The sequence below is a fragment of the Notamacropus eugenii genome, chromosome 2, assembly GCF_028372415.1.
Source record: "Notamacropus eugenii isolate mMacEug1 chromosome 2, mMacEug1.pri_v2, whole genome shotgun sequence".
In the NCBI taxonomy this organism is placed as follows: domain Eukaryota; kingdom Metazoa; phylum Chordata; class Mammalia; order Diprotodontia; family Macropodidae; genus Notamacropus; species Notamacropus eugenii.
The window spans coordinates 289,998,234-290,015,185 of NC_092873.1; the positions used below are offsets into that span (position 1 = coordinate 289,998,234).

A 16,952-nucleotide genomic window follows, 5' to 3' on the forward strand; every position below is an offset into this window, starting at 1 on the left:
CAGAAAGTCTTTTGCTTTCTTTCACCCATGGCTTGGGGATGGACTCAGAACAGAGAGACCCAACATATTAACTTGCTTCCTAATGGTCACATAGAGAGAAATGATCAGTTGAATGGATCTCAAGAATTCATTGGGGTCTATTCCTTCAGCCCTAGACTCTGAACTCTATGGACCTGTCTCTCCCTCATACCTTTTTTCTGAAGGGAGGGAGGAGACATTTGCCTTGCAAACATCCTGGAACAGATAAGGAAACTAGAAAGGGCGGGTGAGTATTTGGCTCAGAGTGTATTCTGACCTGACCTTTTCTTCCAGTCTCACCACCTTGAAGAGGCCCCAGGATCATTGTTCATGGGAATAGGGGGTCTCTCCAAAGGGTGACAAACCTGATTCTTAGAGGCTGTGGTGATGGTGATAACCAATGATGGGGCAAAGAATGGAAGAGCTAATTGACTTGAAACATTCACAAGACTTGTCAGTCAGTCAAATATTTATTATTTATTATGTCAAGTTTAGGACACAAAGAAAAGCAAAAACAACCCCTGTCCTCAAGAAGCTCACATTCTAATGGAGATGATTTCATTAACAAAATGCATAGAAAGTCCATGGACAATAATCTCAGAGGTTTGTTACTACCAGCTTGGAGAACTGGGACCCTACTCTAGCTGCTCCCCAGTAAGTTCAAATTGGACTCTGTCTGAGTCAGGGCAAGGGAAATTAAAAAGAAATAGGTATTTGGTGACCGTGAGTAGAAATAGCCTTGGTGCTACCAATTGGTTCTGAGTCGTCAAAGATCCTTAAGATTCTGAAAATATGAAGTACATTGCAATGGCCTTCAAGAACTTTGATTGCTATTTGATAGGTCTGGGCCAGAGACCTCAAACCAAGAGATCTTGAAACTCGGTAGATTTCTAAACTGGTTGTTATTGGCTTCTCTCCCTCCTGGGAATTCTATCAAACTTCAAAGAAAGGGACATAGAAGCTGCAACTGGTTTGAGAGATGGTTGGATGAGGCTTTGAAATCGATTAGTAGAATCTGATTTCTCAAGCAGGGATGAGTCTTGGCAGATAGGAGCTAGACAGGAATAATGAAGCAAAATGTGGTCACAACTAGCAGGTGAAACCAGGGGCAGAAGTGATAAATGACAGAAGAAGCTTCATATTTCATTCAAACTAGGGCAACAGAGGCCAATGGGTCATGTTGTACATATGAAACAGGCAACACAGAAAATTCAGGGTGAAAGAACGGAGAGGTCATCTCATTCCAAACCTTACTTTTGCCTGTGATAACTGAGAAGTAGAAGTGGGGAAGTCACTGAGTCCACATCCTACAGTCCCCATGGCACCATCATTTTAAATACTTCAGTAGCCTCTCTCTCTTCCTTCTCCATTCCCACTTCTCCATTACTGTTGCACATTTAGGACTTCCAGACCTTTCTTTCCACCTGGAACAGAATTTACTTTTATATATAATCTCTCCCAAATAGAATGAAAGCTCCTGACAACAAGGATGGTCTAGTTTTTCCTTCCTCTCTCGGTCTTTTGATTTTAAAGATTGTCCTAAGTTTTCCTAGTATCCCTTTCTTGTTCCCTCCTGGAGTCATACCATATGACAAAGAGTATTTTTAAAGACAAAATAAGAAAGAAAAAGAAGGGAAAAAAGTCTGATCAAAATATTGGGAAAGGTCTGGAAAATACATGCAGACCTTCCACTTTGCAAAGGGATGGGGTGGGGTGAATGTGGTCCCATATTTCATTCTTCTAGTTATTCCCATTCTTTATAACTTTCCAACATTCACTTTGTTTCGCATGTGGCTGTTCCTTCCATTTCCATTTTTGTAGTCATGTCTAGCTTTTTTATTTCATTTTATCCCCAACTCTTGGAATGTAGGAGGTGCTTAATCAATGCTTTTTCATTAATTAATGTGTTCAGCCATTCATTAATGGACAGGAACAAAGCTTATAATAACATGGAGAGCAAAAGTAGGCCATTGTTGTAAATGCCAGACTAGATGCTTGAGTGTAAATCCCAAGGTTCGATTAAAATGAACAGCTGTCAGTTGCCTATTGTGAAAAGGCAAGGTGCTAAACTGTAGGAATATATAAACACAGAAAGCAAAATGGCCCCTGTCCTCAAGGAGCTTGGTTCTACTAGGGGATACCATAGGAAAACAGATAAGTTAATTCAAGGTGAGAGAGAGAGTGCTAACAACTGTGGGGATGAGGAAAGAATTCCTATAAGAGAAATCTGTCAAAGCAGTTAGTTGTGTAACACTGCATCTAGTCATCCTTTAGAGGGAAAAGCCCTTAGAAGCTTAGATCTGCACCTGTAATCTCTGCCCTATCAAGCATCGACCTAAATTCCTAAAGGTCCCTCACTCCACTCATGTTATCACGCAAGTATTTTGAGATTAACCCTTGCTCCATTCTTGGTCTTTGTACACTCAGAGTATTTGTATTTGCATTCTGGCCCATAGCAGGCACTCAACAAATGTTGGTCTATTGATGGGTGAAATGAAAAGGTGACCTTCTAACAAAACATTTGGAAACTCCTAATCTAAGGATACCCTGAGTCACTTGGCATCAGGGAATCATGGAAATTGCAGGTGTGGGAGAAGCACCCAATTGGGACTGAGGGTGCTCTGGGCAGTACCAATGGGAATGGTCATAGCCACTGATTCAACAAACACCAAAATTATTTATTCCCTGCCATGTTCCAGGCATTGTACTAGGTACTGGGGATACAAAGACAAAAAACAAATGGTTCCTGTCTTCAAGGCATTTATACTGGAGTGGGGAGGGCTTCTCCCAGAACCTCCACTTATGGAGAGCACCCAGGCAGTGGCCTCTCTTCATTTCCTACCAGGCTGCACATTTCATGTCCAAGCACAGGGTTCTTTCTCTGCCCACATTCTTTTCAGCTTCCTTTTATGTTTTTCCTTCCCCGTTAGAACGTAAGGTTCTTGAGCAAAAGGGCTACCTTTCTTTTTTGCTTGTATTTATATTCTCAGCCCTTACCATTGTGCCTGACATATGCTAAGTACTGAAAAAATGCTTGTTGACTGACTATATTTAATGGGGAGGGAGGATGATATATATACACAGATCAGGAAATATAAAATACATAAGAAGTACACATAATGTCACCTCCAGGGGGAAAAAGGAAGGCACTAGCAACTGGGAAATCAAGAGAGGAATCTTGTAGGATTTCTAGGTCCTTCTAGGAAGACAAGAACCATCCTAGGAATCTTTAAGAAATGTTGGGAATGTATCCAATTGCATGGGCATTGGACTTGCCAACTTTTGCTCAGAAGGATATTTTCTGGGGTTGGAGCAATTTCAGAAATCAAGGAGCCCTTGGTTTTCCAGGTGGAAAGAACCTCCAGAGGTCAATGGGCCCATTGACCTGTCTCCAGGACAGGGGAGATTACAGAGCATTATTTTTAAGCTAGGTACCCAGAAGACACAGGTCATCAACAATCCTTGCAAACTCTCTCCTCTCATGCCCCTGAGGCTCTCCCCATCAGATCCAGTTGCTTCAAGGCAGGTACCCAAGCCAGAGTATCACTAGGAATTTCTCTTTCCCTATGTTTTTCACGAAAGTCATGGTGGCAAGTGATGCATCCCAGCTCCCTTATTTTGCAAAGCCATAAGGCTTAGGGAGGTAATGTTTGTGATTTCCTTTTTTCCTCATTCGCTTCCAGTCCTAGCTATATAGAACCAAACCAGAGGGAAATGATGCCTTCCCAGTGAAGCATTTTTTTCTCCTTTCTTTGTAATTCCAATGCTTAGCTCAGTACCTGGCCCATAATAGGTGCTAACGAATGATAGTTGACTTACTGACAAGGCCAATTTCTCATGTCTGTGCTTCTAGAGTTTCTAGTTTTGTCCTGTGATCCTTAAAGTCACAGCAAACTTTTTTACAAACCAGATGGAGAAAGTCTAACAAAAGCCATGCCTTTGATAGGAATAGGTTAGTGAGGAGTCACAATGCGTGAAGGGTTTTTTAAAGACCATAGGTAGTGGCCCACCTAGTGAGACTTGAAAGGGTACCATGAGGCTATATCTAACCCAATATGTCCTCCTTTGACCTGTTATAGTCCTGTTAGCTGGCCTGAAATCTTGACTGCTTAAAGTACCCACCCACCTCCTCCCAGGCCTTTCCATTCCCACTGTCCTCACTCGAGTTGAGACCTCATCACCTCTTCCTTAGAGAATTGTAACAGTCCCTTAACTGGTCTCTATGTCTTCAATCTCCCCTTTCCCATTTGTCCTTCACATTACTGCCACAGATCTGATCCTACCACTCTTTTGCTCAAAACTCTTCATTGGCTCCAAATAAAATCCAAACTGCTTAGCCTGGCATTTAAATGCCTTCTACGATCTGGCACCAATTTACCTTTTTAGTGTTATTCATGGGGGCACAACACAGGAAAAGGAGCAGTCCTAATTTCTCTTACTTTTCATTTATGCCAAAGGGTAGACACAGAGAGCAGTTCCCCAAGAGCTATGGAGGATAGACCCAAGAGGAACAAACCTCCCCTCTTCACAACCTTTCACAAGCTCCCAGATGGGCTAGGAGGGGACCCTTCTGCTCATGCAATGACTTTGGCCCGTTGAGCTAGCCCCGTGCATGTGATTGCTTTCCTACCGCAATGGTTGGTAATTTCAGTCAACCTTCAAAGTAACTTCAAAAGTTTCCATTTTCATGTTCCCTATACTTTGAGCTAATTACATAAGATGGAACACACAGATAAGATTCAAAGGAGATGAAGGGGAGCCACATGGAAGCTCATGCCTCCATCACCCCTACCATACACACCACTGAACTTCACCCCAAGGAGGTGGATGGGAGCAGGAGGTGGGCCACCACAACTCCCTACAAAAGCGAGTCAAGAGCTCAGCTGGGCTAGGACCTGGTAGTGACAACTCAGCATTAAAATGGGCAAACTGTTGATCCTCACTGGTGAGTGGAGACTAGTGCCTCCAAGAAGAGTTGCTCTTTCTCCTTCCCTGGAAACTAGCTTCTCAACCTTTTCTTTTTCATCTATCCATCCTTCTGTCCATTCATCCATCCATCATTCCCCCAAGTTGTCACTATCACTGCTTGGCACTTCCTTGCCTATGGCTCATGTATTTTGGCTCCTTGGGGAAAGAAAATCTTGGAGTTAGTCATATGCTAGATCATGGCACCACCCTGATGGCAGGGTTGTTTTCTCTCTGGATTCTCTGCTAGGTACTCAAAAAATACGTTTTGATGGATTTGTTGATTTACTTAACCAATTAATGATTATTGGGACCAATGTAGCCCCACTGGTTGACAAAACTAAGTCTACAAAATGGAGCAAATAGCAGAGAAAGATGGAGGTATATTTTTATCTGTAAAGTTCTCCCTATATGAGGGAAAGAGGGGTAAGCAGAGCTAAAAGGGAAGCATCCTGAGTACTTAGCTTGGTACTTGGAAGAGAACTTGGGGAACTTGGGCCCTTAGAAGAAGAAAACTCTGAAATTCAGTTGTTGAGCCCAAAGGAGCAAAGTTGACTGTGTGGATTAGGTTTGGAAAAGGGGAAGATAGAGAAAGGAAAGAGGGAAGGGGAAAAATGTTTGATGGGTCAAGGAGTAGAGATTGCTGATCGCAGTGAAAGGCAAGGTACCAACATTTCAGAGAGACAGGAATGGAGCTAGCAAGAAGACTAGAGAAGATTTAGTGAGAGGATATGATCACAGGTGCTAACTTTCTGAAGGGTTACCCCACTGGAAAAGGGATTATATTTGTGTTCTTTGATCCCAGAAGGCAGAGCTAGGAATAATGGTAGATTTCAGTTTTAAGCATATAATTTTTTTAACAATTAGAAATATCCCAAAATGAAATACAGGCTATCTCAGGAGATAGTGTTTCTGTCATTGGAGGTCAGTCATTCAGTCAACAAGCATTTATTAAGCTCTTGCCATGATCAAGGCACTGAGCCTAGAGACATAAAGAAAGGTGAAAACATGATCACTTGTAGAATCATGGAATGCTTGCTCAGGTTGGGGCAGGGATGGGGGGTCTTGAAGGTCTCTCCTATGATCCTGTGAGATGGGTTCCTCTGGACCACTGGAAGCTAGTTATTTGTACTTATATTTATTTAGATATATAAATAATATATTTATTATTTAAATTATTTCATTTAATCCTTATCATGCCCAACTGGGATGCACAGGGGTAAAGATTCCTAATTGTTTCAGAGGACTGCATTGGGTTTATTTCCTATTCATCTTGCATCTCTCTTCTCCAAGGAGACTCGGCCAGACACTCAGTGGTAGTAGTGACCTGTAGAGTAGGTGATGAGGCCCCTGTTCCTCTCTGCCCTCTTCTCTTTACTGCCCATTTGGATTTTAGGCCTATTGCCTTCAATCCAGGAAAATGCCTAACATCCTCTGACAAGATTCTCTTTCTTTTTTCAGGTCTGGCTCTCCTGCTGCAGCTGCAGTTGGGTAAGTGTGTTTGCTTCCAGGATGGGAAGGTAGAAGAATCTGAGGAGGGAGGTCATCAGCTCATGTTATTCCCATTATCCCTCTTCTGTGACTCTAGGCTCAGCAGTCAACATTGTCTGCTACTTCACCAACTGGGGCCAGTACTGCCCCGGGATCTCCCTCTATGTGCCTGAAAATGTGGACCCTTATCTTTGCACCCACATCATCTACGCCTTTGCTGGCATGGCCAACAATAAGATCAAGACCACCAAGTGGAACGATGAGACTCTCTATGCTGGCATCAACAAGCTCAAGACCTAGTTAAGTCCTAGGTTGAGTTCTCTGCCCTGGCAGGAAGTCCTGACTAAGGAAACAGAAGAGTCCCAAAGAGAGCTAGATGTTAGATTCTATCTACAACCACACTAGGATTCTATCTCATATAGACTTCCAAATGGTACAGTGTGTAGAGTGCTAGGCTTGGAGTCAAGAAGACCTGAATTCGAATCCTGCCTCAGATACTTACTACCTATGAGAACCAGGGCAAATCATTTGACTTTTCTATCTGATTCAGTTTTCTCATGTGTAAAATGATCTGGAGAAGAAAATGACAGACTACTCCAGTGGTTTTGTCAATAAAGTCTTGGAATAAAATCTTATATTTAACTACTTTGCATTTATTTCCTTTGTATTTATTCTTCATCTACTTCTATATGCACTTCTTGTCTTCCTTGTTAGAATAAAAGGTCCTTCAGGTAGGGATTGTTTTCCTTTTCATATTGGTATCCCCAGAACCTAGCACTATGCCTGGCAAATGACAAAGGCTCATTGATTGGTGGACTGAAGAGCCTTTAGAAGAAGACAGTGAAACAGTCTCAGAGAGTCTGGGAAGCTTTCTCAAGGTGACACAGCTAGGAAATACCTGAGTCAGGACCCGAACCCAGTTCTTTTGAATCCTGAACCATTGTTCATTCTACTCCACCAGGCTCCTAGAAAAAAGAAGAGTTGGTGACTTCCAATGGCTCTAGGATATACCATGATGTTGTTCGCCTGAATATATGGAGGGATTACCATCTGACCCATGGGATGGTTGGTTTTCTTTGCCAGTAGCATTTCTATAAACCAGGTAACTTTCTATCAACAGCAACACTGAGCTGAAAACCCTACTGTCTGTCGGAGGCGGGAATTTTGGAACTCAGGGGTAAAGTATAAGAATTCTGGTAGCAGTAGCTGAATCAGAACTACCTTCCCCCACCCCCATTCCCTATCCCTTCCCAACTCAAACCCAGAGAAAATGTCTCTGAGTCTTTCCAGAGCAAGTATCCTCATGGTGCTGCTACCTGAAGTTATTAGATATTTCCTCATCAGCACCTTATTTGGGATCTGGGACAAGGCTAGACAATATCATTAGAACAGGCTCTGCAAGTCCCCAGGATTCCTGAACATTAGACCTAGACTCTAGGGGGATCTGGCCCTTTGAAAGTAAATGAAGACCAGTTCACAAGGAAATGGGTTCCCTTTCAGCTCCCAGGAGAACTTAAGCCTGTCATCAGTTTGGTTTGGTTTTCGTTTTGCTGCTTCTAGATTCTCTGATATGGTTGCTACTGCTGCAAAGCGCCAGACCTTCATCCAGTCAGCCATCCAATTTCTGAGAAAGTACAACTTTGATGGGCTGGACATTGACTGGGAGTACCCTGGGAATCCAGCAGACATTCGGCAACTCTTTACTGTCCTATTGAAGGTAAACTGTCTCTCCCTAGTGTCCAAGGGATAGGAGGATCCCCGATCACCTTGGAGGGGGGTGAGGATTGATGCTTTTTCTGATTTAGCATAGAGTTCTGAGGGAGAAGAAGGGAGAGAGCCCAGAGGAGCCCATGGAGGGTGGGGGGCAGGGATCGATATCTGAAAGAATAATTCTCAGAAGAGATATTAGTACTGAGAAGAAGCAGCTGTATGAAGGGAGTGGTGGTGATAAACTAAATGAGAAAGGAAAGGGATGAAAGAGGAGGAGAAATGAGAGAGGGATCATATAAGATCACAAGACTTAGACCTAGGAAATGAAGAAATCATCTGATTCTAATCTCCTCATTTTACAGAAGAGGAAACTAATGTCTAGAGAGAATATGTGATTTCCCTAGGATCTCTCATTTAGTAAGCAGCACTACTTGGGAACAAATGGGTGTCCTCCAACACCAGGACCAGGGGTCTTCCCAGTACCCTACACTAATAGAAAGAAATTCTGACATTCCAAAACCTTATCTATCACAAAGCTCCATTGACACATTCCCACATAGCCACATGCCTATATTTGCGTAACTGCCATCAATTTATAGTTCTAACTGCTTTCTAAGTTAGAAGTTAGTAAGCACATTTCAGGCCCTTGCCCTGAGGCCATTAAAAAGATATGGAGCTGATGGACAAAGAGCAACAGCTGTAGATGTCGTTTAAATAATAGACTTCCAAAAGACTCATCCCCGCACCCAAGTTATATAATATCCAAAGGGGGTCTTCACAAAGTCTTTATATGGCAAGTTGTGTCAGTGTCTTCTCTTATCATCTGGGTATTTGCTTTATGTGGGGCCTTTATCTCCTAGAGGCTCTTCTGCCCTGGTCAGGCATCACTCCTTGACCTATCAGACCAGACCACTATGCAAAAACCTAGATGCATATGGTCTTTGTGGAACGTCCTCATGGGTTGAGCTCCCCAGACACAATTCTGCTTTCTGTTAGCCACTCATGCCTGCCCAGAACTTTCCAGATCTACTTTCATACTCTCCCAATCATTTATCTATATGTATTCTGAGCCCACCCTTGACTGATCTAACAGCAGATGATCAAGTTTTAACTAAGTCAAGTTTCCAAAGGCTATGCTGGTAGAGAACAAACTCTGGCAGGTCCCACTGAGTCAGAGGGACTTTGGACACCCAGTCCTTGTCTTTGTGGAGTTTAAAATCACACACAGAAGCAAAATGCTAATGCTTCAAAGGATCTCAGAGATCATCTAGTGTACAGCAGGTTGTGACAGGTCTAGTGTCACATCATTACGAGAACTTGAACTCAGATTTCCTAGCTCAAAGTCTGGAGGTCCTTGTACTCTCTTCTCTATTCCTCTCCCACCTCCAATTCCAGAACCATGATAACAATCAAATAATATGAGTGTGTGTAATTATAGGGAAAATGGAATGGCTCTGGGTTCTGTCACACACACACACACACACACACACACACACACACACACCCCAACTTTACAGCATCAAGCCTGTGCCCTCTGTATCCCAGGAAATGTATGAGACTTTTGAGCAAGAGGCTACTCAGAGCAATAAGCCCTGACTCCTCATTTCTGCTGCTGTTTCTGCCAGCAAAGGCACCATTGAGACAGCCTACCAGATCCCTGAGATGTCCAAGTAAGTGTTTCCCAAGCCCACGGGACTCCTCATATCAGGGTTCAGCTGAGTCACAGAGGTAGCAGAGCTGCTCGTACAGGCCCACCAATGAGGAAGCAAGTCAGAGTCTTGGGAGACCCCAACCTGGACAGGGCTTTCTTGGAGGAAGCTAGTTTGGGAGTTAAGACTTTGACCTTATCTCTAGAGATATTTGCAAAATTGGAACAAAACAGGCTGTTCCATGTCATCTGCTATTCCAAATTTTCCCTATGTCTTGAGCATAGAAATTATTTACTTTCATGCTTGGGAAAAAAAAACAACTCTAAGCCCCATATGGAATTATGGGAGACATCAAGCTCTGAGTAGATGGATTCCATACAAACGGGGAAAAAAGACTAGTTCCTGTCCTTAAGGTCTTAATGTTTTTTCTTTATTTTTAGCAAATTTTATTGATCCCTTTTTTTTAACATCAGCCAATTTCCCATAGTATACTCCCTCCTCCCCACTCCCAGGGAGTTATCTCATTTGTGTTCAGTTGTCACTCTTTGTGAGCTCATTTGGGGTTTTCTCAACAAAGACACTGGAGTGGTTTGCCATTTTCTTCTCCAGCTCATTTTACAGATGAAGAAACTAAGGCAAATAGTTTTAACAGGGTCACACAGCTAATAAGTGTCAGTGACTGAATTTAGACTCAGATCTCATGGAGTCCTAGTGTGGTACTCTATCCACTGCACCACTCAGCTGCCCTATCTCATATAACAAATACTAATTTTAGCGGGAGGAAAAAAGAAAAAACAAGAGAGAGAGATCATCAAAAAGGATCCATCTATTGGAAAAGTGAAAATCCATGCAATGTACCATACCTCTGGACCCCGTTTGCAAAGAGGTGAAGTAGGAATGTCTTTTCCCATCTCTTCTTCAGAGCTAAGCTCCAAAGCTCACCATTCTGCCCATTCATTTTTGATGGTTTTGCATAGCTGTTCTTCCCATTTACTTTGCAGCAGTCATTGTGCATCCTTTTCAGAAACCAACATACAAACACATGAAACAAAGTAGTGAAAAATTACAGAGCAACCCAGCAGGTAAGGATCAAGGATGGTCAACAAGGCCTCACGTGAATGGTACAGAGGGGGAAAGACTCATGATGGTCCAGGCCTAAGGAATACAGAAGGGGAGGGGAGTACAATCCACAGAGGGAGTGGAGTGAAGACCATGAGCCTTATCTTCCTTGGGTCACTTCTCTCCTTTCTTCCTCTCCCTAAGATACATGGATCTTATCAACGTGATGACTTGTGACCTGAGGGGCTCCTGGGAGGGCTTCACTGGAGAGAACAGTCCTCTGTTTGCTGGACCCAATGACAAGGGTGACTACATCTACTTTAATGTGGTAAGGAAAGCTCTGTCTTGAGGGCTCTGATACAATAGCCACCATGAGCCTTTGAACAGGCGTGGTAGAGAACAGAGGAGAATGCACCACTAGGGAATACAGATGGGAGCCCCAGCTCTCTGGGAGGCTGAAGGAGGCTGCAGGGCATAGGTCTCATCTCACGGATGTGGAGCTGGAAGCAGACAGAGTTCATGTAGGTCTGAAACCTTCATTTTAAAGAGGAGACTGAGGTCCAGAGGCTCAAAGTCTCACATGTAGTAAGTAGCAAAGTTCCTCTCAATCAATTGCCCTTGAATCATGTCATCTCCCTTTTCCCCCCGTTTTCTATTTTCTTGCCCCTGCCCTCAGATTCAAGATTAAATGCAGTCAACTCTCCACTCTTTGTGATTAATAGAGAATAGTTGATTGAATATATGCATATATATACATATATAATAAAATTATCATAATAGATAATCCAAAAATCCCTTCTATTTATTTCAGGACTACATGTTCTGACTTCCTGCCCCCCTTGTCACTATCCTCAAGAAGGGAAACCTTTTAAATTTCTGTCTGAGATTGAACAGAAATGTGCTGACTGGACATAGAAGTCAGTTTAGAATTTTAAAACTGGATAACAATCTGAAAGGGGAGAGCCTTCATACAGATAATGGGAGTGATTCATATAATCTATATGACACAAAAAGAGTAAGGAAATGGGTCCATTTGGAGCCTCAGTTGTACTTCAATTGTTAAGATTAGAAATAATAATTATTTCTAATTAATTAGAAATTAATTCTAATAATAATTAGAAATTGAGAACATTCATTTTTCCAAAATCATTCTCCTAGTAAGTCTCTGTTAAGTACCTCATACATACCTCTTCTGTGTTAGGAAGGATATAGAGATCAAGAAGAAATGGCCTCTTGCCCTCAAGAAATTTTCATTCTACATTGTGAGCTCCTCCACTAGACTGTGGACTTCTCAAGGGCACTGTCTTTTGCCTTTCTTTGTATCCCACATGCTGGCACATAGTAGGCACTAAATAGGTGCCTGTTGTTTGACTGGTTAGTATGAAATTGGATGGCCAATGCAGCGATCCTCTTTACTTGAGAAGTCTGCCCCCTAATTTCTTTTCCTTTTCTGTCAGGCTATCTTATTGTGTGGACTGGCCAGGATCTGAACCCAGAGATAACAGTGTTGGTGTGAAGTACAGATAGGATATATTACCTCCACAAACTACAGGGCACATACCTATAGTTGTCTCAGCTTGGTGAGTTTCTAACTGCTTCCCCTCCTTTGTCCCTGAGGACTATGCCATGAACTACTGGAAGAACAATGGTGCCCCTGCTGAGAAGCTGATGGTTGGGTTTAGTGCCTATGCGCAGACCTTCACCCTCACCAACCCCTCCAACCATGGCCTGGATGCTCCCACCTCTGGCCCTGGTACTGCTGGACCCTACACCCAAGAGGCTGGAAGCCTTGCCTACTTTGAGGTAAGGTCCAAAGGGGACCTTACTGCTCAGCTGGGAAAACACAATGGGAGAGGCTCCACTCTGTCTCCTTACTGCTTTGGGTGGATGTGGGCACACGGGCACAGAGAAGGGTAGGAATGGGACTGTTCAACTCAATTGAGCAAATTTCATAAGTCCAAAATTTATTGGGCACCAAAAATGTGTGTGCAAGGTACCGATAAGTATGTAAAGACAAAATGACTGAAAAAATTCCTATCTCAAAGGGTTTACAGTTTCCCAAGGATACAACAGTCCCTGTTTTGATAACTGTATCTACCATTTTCACTTTCCCAAACACTGAGATTTCTATGCTCCTATGTTAGATCCTCACTATCCTTCCATGAGCACAAGGCAAATTGCATTATTTACATAAATAAACAGGCTCAATGAGGTTAACTTGCCAAGTCACACAACTCATTAAAGGCATCATCAGGACTAGATCCTCTGTGGGCTTAAGTTTAATGAACTTTTGAGAAGCTACAAGGCATTCCATTTGAAACCAAAGGAGGGGGATTTAGTTGAGACTAGATTTAGTTCATTCCAACTGATACTATGGGAAGTCAGAAGGCAGTATATTCTCCTATGAGAGAAAAATGGTAGCCAAGTTTGATGGAAGAAATGGCTAGAGCAAAAGAATATTCTGGAGTATAGAATGTGTTGTCCCAGAACATTACAGTTCAAAGGGGACTAAGAGGTTATCAAGTCCAGTCCTAGTATTTCATCAATAGGGAAACTGAGGGCTAGAGAGAAGTGACTTGCTTAAGGTTACCCAATTATAAAACAGTAAAGTCCAGAACCTAGTTCTTCTGACTTCTAGCTTTTGTTATGTCCTGTTCTAGATCTGTGGCTTCCTGAAAGGTGCCACGGAAGTGTGGAATGCCCCTCAAGAGGTTCCCTATCCTTACGAAGGAAACCAATGGATTGGTTATGATGATCCCAAGAGTTTCACTATCAAGGTAGGTCCTGCTTCTTTCCCCTATATAATTTGAGGTAGGGGTAGGGGTCCCACAAATCTAATACCTATAGTAATCATTAGTGGCATTCTACCATCTCTCTGTCTATGCCACATTCTTCTCTCCCTCTCTCAAGTGTTTCAAGTCATTTTGTCTCTCTCTTCTTTCCTTAGTGATTCACTGCTATTGGCTAGCTTTGCTGATATCCTCAGGATCAAAGGAACTGACTTCTAAGTAGTCAGGGCCTGGTTCAATGATTCTAATAATGTCTGGGTATCTCCATGCATCTTCTGGCATCTCAAAGACCTTCCCTATCATGTAGTTCTAAATCAGGGATTCTTAACCTTTTTGCATCATGGACTCTCTTGCTTAGAGTTTGAAGAATCTAGACCCCTTTGCAGAGTCATGATTTTAAATGCAGAAAATAAAAAAACATAGAATGACAAAAGAAGCCAATTTTATTTTAAAAAGGATGTCATTTTTCCCATCCAAGTTCATATATGGACCTTCCAAAATCTACATCCAGGTGCCTTGTATGTCCATGGAATTCAGACTGAGAACCCCTTCTCTAGATCAAAACCTTCCTCCCTACTCCCAGATAACAATAAAGAAGACAGAAAGCTCTCTAGGGTTCCAAGTCTAAGTTCCATCGCTTTTGTCTTTCTACTGAGTTGGAGTTCAGCACTGCCCGCTAACCTTGTGGTACATTTGCTGAGATCCCAAGAAGGCAAGCTCAGCTCTATTTTCTAATCTTTACCTTGCACTCTTCTCATGCTCACTCCCTACTTTCACCCTGTGGTGGACACTCTCCCTCTCATAGCACAATTACAGGAATCACTCAGAGAGCATTCCCAGCTGGTGGGACATCAAGCCAGACTTACGAGAGAAATTGCTGCTTTGGATCCAGGACTACCTCCTCTTCCTCTTTCACAAGACTTTCTTATTTAAAAATCCCCATTAATCCATTTAAAGTTGGACAATTCTTCACAAATTCTCCTCACTTTCCCGCATACCGTCTCCTTCCCTGTAATGAACCTGAGGCTGAAGGAAGGCACATTCTTTACCTCATGTGGTCATAAATTTAGACCTAGAAGGTACCTTAGAGGCCATTGAGTCAAATGCCCTCATTTAACAACAAGAAAACTGAGGCTGAGAGATATTACTTGCCCAGGATCACATAACTAGTAAGGGTTTGGGGCAGGATTTGAACTCAGGACTTCCTGACTCTAAATTCAATATTCTAACCATTAAGACACCTCTAAACTCTACCTTTATTTCTCAGCTTTGCTGTCTTTTCTCAGTCTCCAGTTCACACCTCTTAAGACCCTGAAGGTCCCAGGGCTTTGGTTGTCTGGAAGCCTCCACTAACCATGTCCTCTACATGATTTTGATTCTCCCAATAGGCAGACTGGTTGCTGAAGAACAATTTTGGAGGAGCCATGGTCTGGAACATTGACTTGGATGACTTCACTGGCACTTTCTGTGGACAAGGCAAATATCCACTCATGAACCCCATCAAGTCTGCCTTGGGTGTCTCCATTCCCAGTAAGTAGCAATCCCACCATCCAGGGAGCCTCAATACAGAAAGGTTGCAGAGGAAGAGCATCAATCTGAAACTCTTTTCACTTTGATTCTATTTTAAAGATTTTTAAACCTATTTTTCTACTTGCCCTAGCCCATAACCTGGAACTGGCAAGGGAGACCAACGAAGTCTTATAAGATCATAACTTGTTGAGTGAACACCCTTTGTGACCTTATGCCCCTAGTAAAGGGGTATAAATGGACTTCAATAAAATGGGCCAACCAGATATGGGATTTGGGTGGGGGGGGGAATCGTTCCCTTTATACTTTAATTCCTTTGAAGTCTGCCAATGGCCACTGGAATTGATGAGGAGACAGGAAAAGTCAGGGAAAGAAAAGCAGAGAATGAATGAGTAAATACTGGATAAATGATTATTCCCTTAGGTTGTCGAGCAAACTCTACTGGTGGTAGCAGTTCAGGAGGAAGGGGATTCTGTGCTGGCAAGTCCAACGGCCTCTATGCAAACCCCAAGAACAAAAATGCCTTCTACAGCTGTGTGAATGGGGAGACCTATGAGAAGACTTGCCCGGCTGATCTAGTTTTTGATACCAGTTGCTTGTGTTGCAACTGGTCATGAGCTTTCATGAAGGAATGATCATTAAAGATACTCTTTGCAACTAAATTCCACTTTGTCTGACTTGATGAATTAGGTACCTGGACATTGGTGATCTGGAATGCTCAGGAGATTGTTGTGGACACTGGGTAGATCACAGGCATGGTCCAAATACAGCTCTGTCCTCAGACACTGACATGGAGGGAGGAGCAGAGTGATGAACTTTCTAAGGGTGGGTGGGAGACCACTATCTCTATCCCTCACTTTTCAGTCTTTCTCTCTGGTTGCCACGTCTTTCTTTCTAACCCTTACAGAGATGAGGGCCAAATTTCCCTTTGCCTCAACTCAAATATGCCAGTGTCTGTTGGGGTGTAAGCTCGGTTCTCATGTGAATGGTCTCGGGTCAGGTAAAAGTGAGGGCTCTTGAAACCGCCAAGCTCTCACGAAGCCCCCCAGGGAACAGCTGGGAATTGAGGAGTGAGACACGAACTATCTTGTTTTTCCACCTCTTCACAGTGGAAACTTGCTGGGGAGAGCATCCTACCCTTGAGATTGGTCTGTGGTCTGAGCACACCTGTCGTTAATTGGCTAAGGGGCTGAGAGCATGCACGGTGTCCACAAGCAAACTAGAAGGGGGAGAGCTTAAATGGGGACAGGAAAGCCTGAGGGTTCCCTTTTCCTTGCTCCTCAGGAGGGAGAAGTGGGCTCCTGAGGGGGGCTCCTGTGGGGAACACTAGACCTGCATACTGAGAGGGGGAGGGTTCCTCTTTCCTCTGGAAGGAGAAGGGGGCTCCACAGAGAAAACTCGTCCTGCATGCTGACATGTAGCTGGTATCCGGAATAAAGCCTACACTTCTGTTTGACTCTGGAGGTCTCTTCTCTCATTGCGTTTATCCAGCTGATCACCGAAGACCTGAGTTAGGTAAGAAGGACCCAGCAGCCCACAGCAGTTAGGCCGGACAAGTGTCATCTTCGCAAAGTCCTTTGTGTAGCTGCCTCACGACCTGGGGGCATCATGACAAAGTATTTTTGTCCTATGTGGCAAAATGCCTATTTATACCCCTGGTGGGTTAAGATTTCTCCCCTCCCCACCACGGAAATTTGTCATCCATGCAGTGCCCATGGTACTAGGGGGTGGATGGGAACTTATT

The 16,952-nt window shown here is 43.2% G+C and overlaps 1 protein-coding gene across 1 annotated transcript; it reads left to right on the forward strand.

Annotated features, from left to right (window-relative positions):
• The first annotated feature begins 4,938 nt into the window (after positions 1–4,938).
• Positions 4,939–15,825, forward strand: LOC140527408 (acidic mammalian chitinase-like). The gene is given in 11 exon segments (XM_072644324.1): positions 4,939–4,963; positions 6,445–6,474; positions 6,572–6,773; positions 7,595–7,651; positions 8,035–8,191; positions 9,730–9,854; positions 11,097–11,220; positions 12,510–12,695; positions 13,553–13,669; positions 15,070–15,211; positions 15,632–15,825. Coding segments are annotated over 11 exon segments (1,359 nt in total).
• Positions 15,826–16,952: the final 1,127 nt, after the last annotated feature.